Here is a 16,558-nt window from a genome sequence, read left to right as displayed (position 1 = left end):
ACATTAGTAAATCAATGTCAAACCATTTATTCAGTTTGATTTTTACTTAGCATTTGTTTAGTTTTATTTTAGTTCTCCTATGAGCTCAGACAGTCTCTTCCATGCAAGGTAAATTACAACTGAGTGACTAATTCAGGCTGAGTTGAGTAGAAACGGAGACAAACACATCATAACATCAGCATGCTAGAGTCCTCAACAGCCTGTTTAATAGATATCCCATCTCCCCAGAAAACAAAATAAAGAAAACTAAATAACCACCCCCTAAACAACCACCTGGCACCAGTGGTTGTACTGTAAAATATTTTCCTTGAAAAGACATTCTGAAACAGAACAACAAAGAACAAATGACATCACCATATAAACTTCTTTCTCTTACCAAATGAGTATCTTAATACTGCAGTGTTTCATTTCTGGCATAAGTACCATCATCCATATTAAGAACTTTCTTTTAAGTAAGTATATTAATAGGTTGAAGATGCATCTTCATTGCATATGCACACACAGTCCCTCTACACAGTTTTTGTAGGTTTCAACCCCACTTTACTGGGGTTTCTTCTCTTCATACCTAATCAATTCATTTATCCACCAGAGTAAAGCACTAAAAGAACATTCTAAAGATTAAGTAGATGAAGGTTTCTAACCATGCAATAATTCCAAGGACAGCAGAACAACAAAGGGTTACATGAAGATAGGTTCCAAGAATAGAAGTCTTCCCTTTACTTGGACCAGAGCCTCAGAATAATTAAAAAGGTTATGAGAAGCAATGCAAGACAAAGGATGGAACCTACTTCTAACTGCAGTGCATGCTGCAATGCAGATAATGCAAAATTCTGCTAGGTTGCTCCAAACTATATCCTTTTTATAAACTGTATACAGTCTGCATAGCTAAACAAAGGGAAGTGATAGCATTAGGATTAAAATGCATCCAACAACTATGAATTCCATGGCACATAAAGACGAATTCAAGATGGCATTCACTTTGTTCCCTTAGGCACTATATGACTAATTAACACCCTTAAACATTTGTGTGCATGAACAACAAAAAAGCATCAGTCATTTTTGCTGAAAATAAACAGTGGGGAAAAAAAAAAGCCCAAAAAACCAAAACCCAACACTTAAACTAGTGTAGATAGCTTTTTAAGTGATCTAGTTCAAATAGTAACTAACCTGAGACGAACTTTGCTCCGATTAACATTATCATGCTACTCATAATAAAAAAACCCAAAGGCAGACTACAGAAGATACTAGTGTCACCTGATGTCATCCAGAGGAAGGTGTTTCCAGTCAAGCAAATCAAAAGAGAAATATATATATAAATTGCAATATATGTGTTAAAAAATCATATGAACAGCAAAAAGTAACAATAGCAGTGACATTTGTAGAAAAATTTAAAAAGTTCATGCATAACCCCCCACAATAATTCAAAACAGGCTCTCAACAGGAGGTAAAATCCAAATTCCACCAACAGAACTATCTAGGTTGAGCCCATTTCCAGTATTATTCAATCTTACATGCTCCTAGCAGGCAGAAAACAAAGATCTAAGAAAAATGACTCTTTTTGCCCCAGTGTTGACACAAATAATGACTGAGGTTACGTGCTGATAAACATAATCCTTTTCTAATTAGCTGAAGAACTAATTTAATTTTCTGCTAGGCAGATTTTCTAAACTTCAAAAGAAAATAAAGATATATAGGTAAGATACATATCGAGCACTTGAGACTTTGAGAAATGTAACAGAGAATCTAGATATAAGGTGACTAAATCATACTACACAGTACTGAAGTGAATCTTCTTAGTCATGCTGTTACCTATTTCCCTTCCAAACAGCCTACAGGGAATTGTTTCTATAACCCTGATGTCAAACAAAATACCTAAATTTATGCACAAAATTTTAAAAGGAAATATTTAGCTTTAGCCTTCAACAATAATGTAAAAAACTTAGGCTGCAAGTGTGGGTTTTGGTGGCTGGGTTACATTTTGTAGATTCTTTACTTAAATCTCTTAATTTGAGTAGTAACTCCAAAAAAAGTGAAATGAAATAAAATGAAATGAAATGCAAGTCAAAGCCCACAAATTCTGTGCAGTAGGCTGATTCAGGACTGAAAACTTAACCTGAATTAGAGCTTAAATATAAATTCAAATCAGAGATCATAGAAGACTGCGAGTTTTATTTAATTGAAATCTAACAGACGGAAAATCTCTCTACTTCAAAAGAAAGATCTTTTTATTCTCTCAAAAGCATTTGTAATGTTCTATGTGTGCAAGCAATAAGTCTTTGCAATTCTTCACTTTATGATAACTTCCTACTCTTAGTTCTTGTGGGTCAAGCAGGTTGTGGTGTTGTTATCAGTACCTCCTTTATATGCAGCAAATGATAAAGGAAAGATACAGCAAGAAAAATTACTGGATGAAACTTTTCTCTTTTGCAACATGAGTAGAAGAAAGTTCACAAGATTCCTGCATTCTCTCTTCTTTTACATAAGAATTTTTTTTCTCTTGTAAACCATCACTATTCTGAAACCTACAGTTAGTCTGATTTAATGCCCTCTGATTCTAGAAGCCTGCAAAATATTGCTTGTATCATCACTTCAAGAGGAAGACCTATATTCCTGATTTGTTTCCAAAGTGTTTTTAAGTGAAAATTTTCAAATAACTGGAATAATTGATGGATGGTAGGAATGGAAAAGGTCACCAAACTCAAGATTAATTAACTAGGCTAGCTGACTAATTAATAATATTTGATCTGCAATAATGTTTATTTTACCATTTGAAGGAGCTTCAGATGTTTCCCAGTCCATAGATTTCATCACAGCTTTCTTCCATCTGGCATAGCGATATTCACTTTCTGAAATTCAGAAATAAACAGAAAAATCTGTTAGTGCCTATGAATTCAAATTCAGGCATTTAAGCTTCAAGGATTACACTACTAGCTTTTCATCCTTTTCCATAATACAATTTTTTTGCCTCAAATAAGTATTATAAAATATTATTTTGAATGCATTACATTCATCCCTGGTGTAGGGAACCTGCTTTGGCAGGGGGGTTGGACTCGATGATCTCTGGAGGTCCCTTCCAACCCCTACAATTCTGTGATTCTGTGATTCTGTGATTAAAAAAAAATAATAAGCCTTACAACAACCAGAAAAAGAAAAATCATAGTAATGTACAGTAAGGAGAAATAAATTTCAAAACCACTTTTCTGAATGTTCTACAGTTAGAAGATGTACAAGTAGGACAAAATGAAGCAAATGTTATCCATGCAGAAGCCCTTCAGCATTGAAAATACTGTCTTGAAGTAGGAATCCTAAAAGTAATTATAGTCAAAATGGTAGGACAAAATTCTGCACAAGAAGTTAAAAAATAATTGGAAAGACAAAACGGTGTTTATCTTGCACATGGATTAATTATGTCAAGTATGCTCTTTTTGCTTCTATAAGCACTTATGAATGATGAAAAAGTTAGCTAAAATAATGATCAGTGTAGGCTTTTTAAAGACAAAATAGGAGTCTCCCACAAATACTCTGTCCTTTCCAAATCTGTGAAAACACTTAAATTCACAAGAGCTTTAGGAGACATTCTTCTCCATAAAAAAAAACCTTCAAGATTTCTTTGATTTCCTTCCTGAAAGTCAAAAGCCACTAACTAACTAAGTGCCAGGTACTGAACTTCTTTAAAAAACTAAAAAGAAAAAAACCAAAACAGCTCAACCCTGTGGGGATGTATTGTTTTAACCTTTTTCCAGTCCTACTAGTCGAATGCTCTACTAGTCGACCCTAAATAATCAAACCAGCACGTGGAACGCACTTCCGTAAACCGAACACTACAAAGTCGATCGTTAACATTTGTAAGGATATTTACATATAGCTTTTTATATGGGTATGTCAGAATGCAACAACGAATAACCTGATCTGTTGAACATAAAACAGTTTACAGATTCTTAGAGTATATTCAAAGGTTTTACCCTCTGGGTTGATCTGTGGTTCAAATCGTTCACACGTCACTGCTGTCAAATCTCCAGGATTCAGACTCCAAATTCCAACTCCTTCTGCAGCTCCTGCTGCCATAGCAGCTCCTAGAGCTGTTGTTTCAGGCATTGATGGCTTCACTAAAGTGAATCAGAGAGAAGGCCATGATGTTTTTTAATGAAAGTCAGATGACATCAGAACTAAAGACTTACATTTGTATCTATATTTTCTATAACTGCTATATTAGCTTCCCTTACGTTTACCAACTGCAAACATCATTTTATTGCCACTGACATGATTATTAAGTTAGTTTCAACTATGAGTCTTCCAACTTGTTGAAATACCTTGTATCACAACTTCCCTCAACACTGAATCATGCAATTGCTCACTTTCATATCATGTGTAAGGCTTCTGACCTCTACCACCAGTTTCTTCAGCATACTTCTGTTAACACTAGGATTATTTTGTTGCTCTTTTCCTCCCTAAAGCAATGACCAGTGGCAAAGTTATCCATTTTGTTCTCACGGTCTAGATGTTTTGGTATTACAAGTGTTTTTATTCAGAACAGGCATCTTAAAAGATGTTACATGCCAGTACTTAATATCCTGTTTGCTTTCCACTGTCACTCTAGAACATTCAACCCCCAGGCTGTAAATCTGTGCCATTCACTGTTTCATGTAGGGAACTCCTTAAAAGCTGATCTTACTGATCATGCCCTTTCAACTGCTAAATTTAGGCACTAATAGTATGGACCCTGTGCATTATATATTACTAAAGGCAAGCTATAACATGTCTATTTAAAAACTTTCCAATACCTTGCTATCACTGAAGTGTCTCACATGCTCATGCATAAAAGCAGAGAAGGTGCAAAGCTCTGACTGATCTCTGTCCAAGATTCTCAAGGTCAGCAGTCAGAGCTAACGATTTCATCAATTTAAAATTTGTCAGATGGTTAGAATTTGGTGTGACAACTTCAGAGTTCAGTACTATCATAGTGCTATAACATTACAACATGAGATACGAGAGTCTGAGGTGTTCTAGAAGAATGAATCTTAAAACTTGATATAAGATCTAAAAATATTTCTGAAAAGAAAAAAAAATAAGAAGTCCATCACTCACCACACTGAGAAGAGCAATCTGAATGACCCTCATCAGCCATTATGAATGAATGCTGCTTTCAGCTTTAAAAAGAAAATAGGACTCGTAACTTTATCTTACCTACTGGAATACAGAGGATGTCTGACTGGAGTTGCATGAGAACTTTGTTATTGGTCATTCCTCCATCTACTTGCAACTGACTTAATGGTATCCCACAGTCCTTGTTCATTGCATCTAAAATCTTAAGAGTAATATATGTTAAGATTTAATTGCAGAAAAATCCATGAAATTCTCAGAATGTAAAATACTGATAAGTCAACATTTGCTGCAGTGTTAAGCAGATAATTCTCCTTCCCATATACATCAAGATGGCAAAACAATAGTAATAATGCAGTTTTGTTTCATGTACAGCAAGTGCATTCAATTTATCACTGAAATCCTAATGTAGGATTTGCTTATTTGCTTATTTATTAGCCTTTTGCTTATATGGTCTGAAAAGAACTTTGAAAAAGAGCTGATGATCACAATGAACTTTGTTAAAACTAACAAGGAAGGAAGTCCGCAGCATTATCCTACAATCATCTACATGCAGAATATTGAGTTTTATATGGTCTTGTAATAGTATTCAATCAAATGGCTGCCTTACATTTTTACTGTTAGAATATCATTCTTGAGAAATGAACTCTGCATTAACTACTGCAGAATGACTTTCTCTTTGTAATTTTAATTTATTTGATTAAAAAAAAAAAGCGTGCTTTTCTCAGCTTTAAATGACAAAGTAAAATACATAAACCGCAAAAAAAAAGAAACTTCAATGCGTGTTACTACTATTCTGTAGTTCACAAGGCACTCAGTTATACTTTACTGTGAAAGGTCAATCTATTTATATGGAAAAACAAGTGGGTTTGTAAAGCATGAAAAACTATACAGAAGTCAGTTATCTAGTAGATTTTTATCTAGTCCTAGAAAGTAAGTCAGGAAGGAACCAGAAGTATTGACATAAGATATCTAATAGTTAAAAAGAAGGTAAAAGGTCAGTTTTCATTGTGGCAGGAACTATATATAGGCCTGCACATTACATGTACATTACAAATAACTTGGAAAATAGGATAAACAACAGGTTATGACAGCATGACAGCTGACAGCACTAAGTAATAATGCTCCTCACCATTTATTTCCTTCACGTGTACCACTGTATATTCGGCTATACTGAATTTCACCTGTTTTTCTCTACCATTCAGAACTTCAGCAGTGCCTCATAATCTCAGATTTATGTATACTGTTGGAGGCTCCAACTTTATCTATCCAACTTTATCCAACTAGTGAGACCACGTTGAATAATGTGATACACTCAGTAGAGATTAAAAAATGAAAAGAATGCTAGAAATGAGGAGGTGATGAAGGAATAAAACAAATCATGATCATGCTGTTACTATCTCTACTGTAGTGAGATTAGATTAAGAGCAAGGCACCCAGGTAAACTGTGTCTAATGACAGCCGTGTGCAGCTCTCAGAAGGAAAAAATTACTTTTTTTTTTTCTATAATGCTTTCTGAGAGAAAAAAACATAACAAGGATCATCTGATCGCACAAAGGGTCACCTGATTGCACTTTTTGGATAAAAAAGGAAAAGAAACTGGATGGTGCAGTAAAAACAAAACAAAAAACCTCAGCCAAATGAATGCAAATTTTGAGTCTTCCTGAAGAATGTGTAAGACTCCTATTTCAAGGGGAATTAAAACAGAATAACCTTGTTTCTGACAAGACAAAGCTAAGAGTATATTTCTGAAAAATGTATGTTTTATCTCTATCATCATGACATAATTTACTAACATAAGCACTTCCAGAGACCTAATAAGGAACTCCTATATCTGTGAAGTGTTAGGTGTTAATATGTCCAAAGAGTTAACTTCACCTTCAGCCAGAAAGCTTTATTTCCCTCCCTTCTACTACCAGCCACATGCTGTCTCCTGTTGTGACATTTGCTACAGTCCTCTGCGAGGCAGCTGAGGTCATTAATCCAGTAAAAAAACAGCTCAGCAAAAGAGGGATAATTTTTTGCTGGAAAGTTCATTGAGCTGTCACGTGAGATGGAATGGATAGGAGGAGGGATAAGGAAAGAGAGGAGCAGACAACGAACTAGGCTATCACTTCAGTTGGCTGTGATTTTACTTTGACTTCTACTATCAGAATTAAGTGATATAAACTAAGTTCCTTTCATGACTTTCTGAGGACTCAAAGGGTGTTAGCATAGCTTCGAAAACATCTGCCCTGCTGAAGTTTCTGGCTTTCTTTTTCCACAGGACTACGTCTTACTTTACTCTTGTTACTAGAGAAATAAGAAGGCTGTTTTCTTCCTCTTACACAGTGTTAGCTGGATATTGTTTTAAAACAAATTATGTTTACATAACACCATCTTAAAAGCATAAAATCATATTAAGTTTTGACTCCTACCCCTTAGAGTCCATGATTTTCATTTTGTCATATACTTTTACAGAACACAAGGAGCATACATTGATAGTAGATGGTGATAAAAATATATTAATGCTTAGAACATTCTGATATCATGCTTTTTAATTAGGTTCGAGGATTAACTTTGAGTGTGAGATTTAGTTTTGTTTTTGCAGAATGTTGGCAAAGACAATTAGATATGTAGTGAACAAGAAGTGAATATGGATTTCCCTTGATATGTCTGCTGCTCTTGTGTACTGAAAGCAACATCAATCATATCTGTCAGAACACAGACTATAGAGTGTAGTCTTCTATGATGTCGAACTAATGCTACATTTCAGTTTTGGCACTGCCTTGTCATTTTAAAGTTTGTCTGTTCTGCATCTCATGATATTCACAAAATGTGTTCACCTTATAATAAGTGTTGAGAAAAACCATAAAAATCATGTACCACCCAACCAGATCATTGTAGCTAAGTTCACAGGAACAATTCTTCAACACAAGTATCATGCAAATTAGCATACAAGCATGCTATGAAGCACCAGACTTTCAGTAAACCTTTTTAATCCTCTCTCTTTCTGAAGATTTACAGTTAATATTATCATACTAGTTTACAATGAATTTAACAACTAATTTGCTTTTACCTCTCGTGTTTGGAAGCAGACTGCTTCTAGTGCAGCAAAGGCAATGTGGTTTTTGTTTGTAAACTGGGTAAGGCCACAGATAATGCTGTTGAACAGAGGAAAAAGAAAACCAGCAGTTAGAACATCTTTTCCAGAAAATAGTTCAGACTTAGGCCTTTTAATTCACAGCTCATTCAGTTCTGTCATATAAGGACTGCTTTTTAATGTTAAAAAGCTTGTTTCTTTTTAATCTGAGTTCTCTTATCTCTGCAATGAGCTGTTTTCAGTGTTCAGTCAATACAATTCATTGCCATAATTTACAAAATTATTGTCAATGTGCATGCATAAAGGGTGCATATTCATACACACACATACAAATTCAAGTGTTCTTCCCTTAAGGAATGTATGATCTAGGACAACTTCTATTTAAAAAAAAAAGTATCAGTGGTCACTGAAATCTTAATAATTCTCTCATGCTTTCAGTTCTAAAGGAAAAGCCTGGCTGGGTCAATGCTGTGTATTTGGTGCTGGATACATGCAAGAACTGAGATATTAAAGGACATTTTTAGTTACTGCCATTTCAAAAATCAGCTTATAATAGTTAAGAAGCTAAGGACTGTGATCTGAAAAATTGTTAGAATACCTATGTCAGAGCTTTTTTGTTCCTTATGTACTAAAAGCACCTAATTTCTAAGAACAGGACTTCCAGGCGTAGGGAACTGGATATTCTTAAAGATCTCTTTTTTCAATTTAGGAAAGTTACTGTATATGTATTATGCTTCTGTGACTTTCATGGCATGCTCTGATTTCAGCAGTAGCACACAAGCTCACAATAGTAGAAAACAACAAACAGAAGGCTACTACTTCAGCTAGTAGATCTAACTAGTACCAGCCTGTGAAGTCTTAACAAAAGAAAGGGACTGGGAGGCATTATACTGAAGAGTGTTTAATAGACATAAATCAAAGAGGAAAGGGAGGTGAAATAGGGAACAATTTAGAAGGTTGAATCATTTGATATAGTGAATGCAACAGCTGTGGGAAAGCTGTTGCTCAGAAAAATAAATCATCACTAATTTCTTAATTTTCTTCTTTTATTGCCTGACAGTTCGCAGGTATACAGAACCAGAAATGTGTGAAGTAAAAAAAGCTGGCTCTTTCCATGTCATGAATCATAGAATGGCTGGGTTGAAAAGTACCACAATGATCTTCTAGTTTCAACCCCCTGCTATGTGGAGGGTCCCCAACCAGCAGACCAGGCTGCCCAGAGCCACATCCAGCCTGGCCTTGAATGCCTCCAGGGATGGGACATCCACAACCTCCTTGGGCAACCTGTTCCAGTGCATCACCATCCTCTGAGTGAAAACTTCCTCCTAATATCTAATCTAAACTTCCTCTGTCTTAGTTTATGAATGATAAAACTACCCTTGTTGGTCCCTTCCAACTCAGGATATTCTATTACTCTGTGATTCTGTGAACTGTCCTCCAAAAAGCACAACCTCATCAAAGTGTTTTCCACCCTCCACTCCCTGCTTCTTTTTTAAAATTTTTAGAGGTGGGTGGAAGGATGATTGGCTGAGTCAGCAAGTCCTTGTTCTTCTATCAGTAGCAGTTGCTGTTTTGAACAGATTAAATACGAAGGAAAAACTGTGGTTGCTTGAAGATGCTATGGAGAATCAAGAAAAAAAAACCAAAACCAAACAACAACAATTTCTCATACCTGAAAGGACTAGTGTTAGTATTTGTAAAATAATTACATTTTCCTGCAAATGTGATGCTTATTCAGATCCTTACCCCCTTGCACTGGGTTCCCAGTAAGGTGCATACAGTCCTGAAAATGCTGGCACAAAGTAGCAGCCATAAGAAGTTCCCGCTTCTGCAGCCAGTTTTTCTAATGCACACACAAATAGTCTTTACTTAGCTTTTCACAATGACACCAGCATTTAAACATGACACTCAAAGATATTATTATTTAAAGAGAGAGTATTTATAATATGCTAGGTAGCTACAAAAGCAATCAAGCTGTTACGATTAGAAAATACAACTAACTGTCCATCTCTTCATCTGTAACATGATGTCCACTTGCAACAATATGAACGGAAGATGGGGCATAGGAGGCTCTGGTAAATGTAAAATCAAAAACAAAAATGATTTACTTGACATTCTGACCTAGATTCTTTGCGGTTTTCAAAGGGTATGCTGCAAATAATTCTACCTTCAAAGGTCACACTTGCATTTAAGTCAAGGCAAGCATGTAAAACTGGATCAAGACCAAAGAGAGTTAAGAACTAAATTCCCATTAATTTCAAATGGATTTAGAGTCCTAAATTCTCATCTTAAGTATATAATCACCCGGCCAACTACAAGGAAATGTGAAGTTGCTTAATATCTGAGTAGTAATATCAGATATCTGAACTCCCCAATATTAAAATATGTAATTTTAGAAGTTGTATTAAAGCACTCAGCATCACAAATGAAGTATTGTTAGCGCACAGCTCCTTCCTATAACAAGTAAAGAAAGTATTTTTTTTCAGCTTTTGAAAATTTCTTTTGTTTGCATTGATCAAACCATAGCAACAGAGAGGAAAGGTAGGGAAATATAGTCAGAAATTCTTTTTCGAATGATACTTTCATACAGAATCCACTTAAAGGAGTGAAGGGAGGAGGAGAACATTTTCAAGGAAACAGGAAATGATGACAGAGTCCCACAAGATTCCAACAACAATGACAAGATCAAAGTTCTTGAATCCCTGACCTTTCAGTGGTCTAATGAAACTTACGAAGCCAACAGGTACCACTGTGTTTCAACAGGTGGCTAATTCTAGTGACAGTAGCTTGTATTCTTCTGTATACAAATACAGGTGAGAGTGAGTGTTTCTCATAGAAAAGCAGACTGTTTTACATTTCTGCTTAGTTTTAAGTCCAATCTGAATTTTGTTTCTTTTCCCGCTTTTCAAAAATATATCAAATTATTAAAAAATTTAATGAATTGCTTTTCAATCCTAAATGTCATTGTATCAGTCACTTTGAAACTCATAATGCATATTTTTTCTGAAGGAAATTACATTTCCTTGAATTCTGAAGGAATTACAGCCAGAACAGGCAGCCATTATGGGTATCTGCTCTAGGATTGATTGGGGCTTTCAGTAAATTGGTCTAATGGGAACTGTCCCTGCCCATGGCAGGAGGGCTGGAACTAAATGATCTTAAAGGTTCCTTGATTCTATACAATTCCTTAGAGTCAACTTTGCAAAGATTTCTACTTCAATGGACATGAATACTTCTGCATCAATTGTTGCAAATTTAGGGTTTCAGATTGTTATGTTTATGACAGCAAAAAATATGTTTCTTGGTTCAGGATCTTACTTTGGATTTTGTAACAGAGACTTATATACTCTTGGCTCTGTAAAACTGAATACTGCACTAATATTGCAAGTTCAGCATCTTACTGAGAATCTGCTTGCTAGGGAAAGTCGACAAAGGTTTTCAATGATGTTAGTGATATGCTGCACGAAATATCAGAGAAAAATATCAATAAATGGGCTGCACAACATAATGTATGTATGCATCTTCCAGCTATTCTTTACTTGAATATTTTGAGCTTTCATTCCATAGTAACACAGCCATCAGAACTCAACAACTCATCAAGCAAGTTAAAAAGAACACTTGAAATTAACAGCTCCAAATTGCAAACACTCACCAACTTCCTGTGAAGTTTTAACAATACCTAGATTGTCCCTCAGCCAACGAACAACAGCACCAGCTATTGCAACAGATCCCTGAAAAAAAACAAGATCACTACAATTACATGCTTTTTCCATGTTTTTCCATGGAGAGGAGTTGCCTAACTTCCTAAGCAATTTTCTGGGCTCCTCTAATTTAGGGACAAAACTAATTAAATAGAAACAGCCAGAGAGACAGAAAATTTAGTCACTTTCATTTGACAGCAAAATTCCTCTGTTGGCTCAATAAATGTCCCTGAATAGTTCCATCTTATCACAGATAAAATTGCATGCCTCCCATTTCACAGTAAAAACTCATTTGGGCTTCTATACAAGACAGTCTCAAGTCTACTAAACTAAGCTTCAAGTGAAATGGGAACAGCATTATATTCTCACTGTAAGCCATTGCTAAAAGAGAACAGGTGTTTTCTAAACAGCTAGCTCTTACAGTTAAAACATATGGGTTTGATTAAAACAAGAGCTTGAATCCCTATTTTCCACTCTAGAAAGTGTCTTAACCATAAGATTATTCTAGTACGAATGTAGGAGTAGAAAGAACACAGTATCTTCTGTTGAAGACTTTTTTTCAGACAATATCGTTAAAGATGATGATGAAGAAAAATGCGCATAAGCAAATGTGAGCGTGTGGAAATAAAAGTCACTCTCAAACAAGATCTAAAACAAACCAGACCTCTCACATATATGTACAAAATGAAAATCCCCAAGTTGCCAGAACGTGGCAAATACAACTTCCCACATCCTGGTAACTGTAAGCCACAAATTATTTTCCCAGAGAAGAAAATCCTGTGTGTTGTCTTGGTCTCTTCAACACAGAAAACATAGGCTCTCTTCAAAAGATCAGTGGTAGCAGACAATTCAGGATGCATTTTTAAAAATAACTATTAAATCAAGCCCACAAATCAACAGAGATGGAAGAATAATTCTGCTGGACCCAATGAAGCACTGGTGTCAAACAGATGTTGAGCTGTTCTGTGCTTCAGAGGCAGAGTTTTAGAACTATGAAACTTTAAGTTATAGGTAAAGTCCAATTTTCTACAGAATTCGGATATCCTCAGAGTTGTGTGGAGAACTGAGGAACTAAAGGAACTGGAAATAGGCACCCATGTTTTAGTAGGTAAAAAGAGCTTAATTGTTAGATGTATCTTGTCTCAGAAATTTGGCTCCAATTTTTAAGTTTGAAGTAAAAACCATTAGAATGAAATTAAAAATAGAAGACATCTAGTCATGCTTTTTTTTTTTTTTTTGTCAGAACAGCTAAAACACTCAGTATATTTTCCTTTTTAAACTCCATCTTGGTTTGTTTGTTTACTTAAAACATTTAAGAAAGACTGTGAAACTGAAAAAATGTTTCAGACATTATACCCAGAAATTCAATGTAGAATTATTTTTTTTAGATTAAGTGATCTGGGTTGGAGATAGGATAACCAAAACCACATACAAGCCTTGAGGTGCAAAGCTATAACAGAAAGCCATTTTAATTTCTGTGCAACTGAATGGTTTCACTGGAGATAACAGAAAGATACTATAAAGCAAAAGTAATCATAATTATGTATCACTATAGAAAGGAAGAAATTATTTTACTTACTTCTAATGCATAACAAACAGGTTTGTCTCGGCCCAGTTTGTAAGCTATCGTGGTTAGAAGACCATGGTCAGAAAACACGGACTAAATAGGGTAAGAAGAAAGAAAAAACACAGGCAGAAAATATTTACTTAAGCACATGCAAATGATAAAAAAAAAAAGAGATAAAACTGAGAAAAAAAAAAAAAAAGATATATAGAAAGTTTAAACCAAATAAATTATAGAAACAACTGAGATAAAACCCTTGAAATGCTGTGTTTTAATTTTTCATTTTCATTAGCTGCCCTGAATCTTTCCAGACTTTTTATACCAAATAACTAATAACTAGTACTACAGAGAAACAAGTGTGAAAGAATAAAGAATAAAATAGCCAAGACAAAGAATAGAGCATGTAAGTTACACAACACTCAGCATTTTTTGAGGGAGTTATTTCCCTTGTGTATATAAGAATTATACACAAGGGAAGTGCAAGACACTTACTATGAGAAGTTCACTAGGCAGCTAGGAAATAAGAATCTTACTGAAACACCTTGAACAAACTATTACTTCCTTTTCTTTTCGATTTCAATATGCAATTCAATATTTTCCCTTACCTCCAGCAATACAATTATTGCTAATAAGTTTATGATTTATTTATAGTTATACTCAACTATTTAACTGAAGTTTGCTAAAAACAAGTGAAAAATGAAAAAAACACAACTGACCTTCTGACCTGTATTGCACAGCAAGAAACATCCTGTCCCATACCTAGCATGAGAGCAAAGAAAAGTTAAAGCTAGGACATTTAAGAGATAAGCAGTTACTGCAGCTCTTGAATTCATTACTCCCCTAGGGAGACACCACATTTTTTCCTCTCGAAATGTATGTTACCATTAATAGATGATGAAACCATTCCAACACAGTTTATTTAAATGCAGCTTGAGGCTGAAAAATCTAGTTCCAAACTTCTTTCTCTGATTATTTCTTGGACAGTAATTATCATGGAGCAGACAGAGCTGAAAGCTGAGTCTGAATTCTTCTTTGCTGGTTGTGTTTACTTACTTCAGTTTAAGCTGATTATGAAAGCCACTTTATAAACTAAATATTTCACAACATTGAGTTCAAACTTTTGAAGGTGAAAATACAACAAACTTTGTTCCTGTCACAAAGATTGCTTTTTTTAAAAAAAACACATTCAATTTCTAAAAATTGCATGTATCTCATTTGAAGCACTACATGTATATGTGTTCACAGGCATACAAAAACATAGTTTAGTAGCCTCATACTCTGTGTTCATTTTTTCTAACTAATTAAGAATTCATTTTTATTTAATAGTCTGAAAATCCAAGGCTTATAAATATTAATGAAAAAGTCTTCAGTTATATTTGTAGAATAAAAAGGATAAAGTAGTATCACAAATTGGCTAGAAATCTCATCTGATACTTAGCTTTAGGAAGATATTTTTCCAAACATCTCTTATTTTATCAAAATATTTTTTATAAAAATACTTTGTGAAAAAATTGCTCAAAAGCATGTTTGTTTTAACAAAATACAAAGCTACTAACTTTGATTTGTGCATGAGTGTAAAAGATAACTTGAAGGTTAATTAGCAACAAGTATAAATTAATGTGTAATTAAATCTGTGAAAGTCCAATGCTTTTCCTCAAATAAATATCTGATTACACCATTTGCCTGATTTAACTGATCAGCTGTTTTAAACAAGGGAAAATAAGATGCTGAGAACTAGGAAAAAAATCAGATTTAAAATTCTCCATGACCAATACACAGAACCAAAGCTAAGCACTGTAACTTAGATGAACATTTCCTATCTAGCAGTAGTGTGTGGTTTTTGTCATTGAAATCTATGCACACTGCCTGTATTTGTTTAACTTTAGATCACACTATTTAAATAGCAACTACTTAGCTCTGTGTTTTGGTGTATTTTAAAATTAAAAACCTTCTTTCACACAGAGATATTTCCTCACAGTGACTTTGTTCCAAACTGCACATCACAAACTATTTTACTTTAATATCTTCAATATTTTATTCAAAAGTCAGGACACCGTTTAATTTCTGGATCAACACAGTTGAAAGGTAGAGCTGTAGTTACGTGGTAACTACAAAAGTATTTGGCAGTTAGCTCAGAAGAGAACATAATACTAAATTTAAAACAGAGCAGCGACCTACTGTTTATCTCACAACATTCATCATAACCTACGTGTTTTTTGCCTGCCCATCTTGGAAGCACATTTGCCCAACAAGAGCAGCAGACTGGTCACCCAAGCACTGAAAAAAAGAATTTTTTTTTTAGCAAATGTCTTCATATGAATCACATTCACCAACAAGTAACATGAACAGATATATTTAACCATAGCTCAAACCTATTAGGAACACACAGTTAATTGAAAGTGAGGAAAAACGTGTAGAGATAATACCCTTTCCTCTGTAAGAACTGCAAATAAAATGTGTCATGATGCTTATGGTAAATATCAAAACTAAAAATTATTTCATGCATGTTGTGGAAAAAAAGATGAGAATCTGCCTCAAATTTTTGGATTATGTATATACTGAATCCCTTTTACATATAAAGCAGAGCTTGGTTCTATTTTGTAATGCTATTCATTTCCTTAGAGAGTCTCAGTTTTGAACGTAACTACACATACGCGTTAGAGTTGACAGCTGTATTTCCACAGCCAGATCTTCTTCAGTATAAATTCCACTTCAAAATGTATTTCATGTTAAACATGAAGCTAAAAAACTTGGAAACCAACAACATTTTTGTAGCAAGATTCATTCTTCTTAAAAATTTTTGCAGTGAAGTTATGTCTCGCAACAAAATTGTTTTAAAGTTGACTTACCCCAGAAATTGGTACACCTGTCAAAGCTCCAGATTTCTGAGTCATAAAAAGAGAAAGAAAAGCTCCAGATCAGCTTTCCATTAATACAGTTTCAGGCAATCAAAAAGAAGCTAAACTTGTATTTGACTCGGGAGATAAAAATTTGCATGCATAAGGAAATAGATGAAGTCATACAAAAATGGATAGCCACTAATACTGTAGAAGTTGGCTTCAAAGTATGTATTTTTTACTATTGCAATTCTATTAAAAATCTCTACTAAGA

At 34.6% G+C, this 16,558-nt stretch overlaps 1 protein-coding gene across 2 annotated transcripts in view; it reads right to left on the bottom strand.

Moving 5' to 3' along the window:
- Window positions 1-1,162: 1,162 nt before the first annotated feature.
- Window positions 1,163-16,558, bottom strand: part of GK (glycerol kinase) — a gene marked incomplete at both ends in the record, with an annotated part of 30,417 nt that continues 15,021 nt past the window's right edge. For both annotated transcript variants that reach the window (XM_079549496.1, XM_079549497.1), the window contains 11 exons: window positions 1,163-1,254; window positions 2,766-2,846; window positions 3,963-4,106; window positions 5,185-5,305; window positions 8,159-8,243; window positions 9,929-10,025; window positions 11,835-11,913; window positions 13,463-13,543; window positions 14,164-14,206; window positions 15,657-15,724; window positions 16,297-16,332. In XM_079549496.1, coding sequence (XP_079405622.1) covers window positions 1,163-1,254; window positions 2,766-2,846; window positions 3,963-4,106; window positions 5,185-5,305; window positions 8,159-8,243; window positions 9,929-10,025; window positions 11,835-11,913; window positions 13,463-13,543; window positions 14,164-14,206; window positions 15,657-15,724; window positions 16,297-16,332 — 927 coding nt within the window. The remainder of the gene's footprint in view (window positions 1,255-2,765; window positions 2,847-3,962; window positions 4,107-5,184; window positions 5,306-8,158; window positions 8,244-9,928; window positions 10,026-11,834; window positions 11,914-13,462; window positions 13,544-14,163; window positions 14,207-15,656; window positions 15,725-16,296; window positions 16,333-16,558) is intronic.

This window comes from Tetrao urogallus, assembly GCF_951394365.1.
Source record: "Tetrao urogallus genome assembly, chromosome: 1".
Classification (NCBI taxonomy): Eukaryota; Metazoa; Chordata; class Aves; order Galliformes; family Phasianidae; genus Tetrao; species Tetrao urogallus.
Note: the sequence above shows the minus strand (reverse complement) of the source record. Positions and strands in the feature narration are given on the sequence as shown.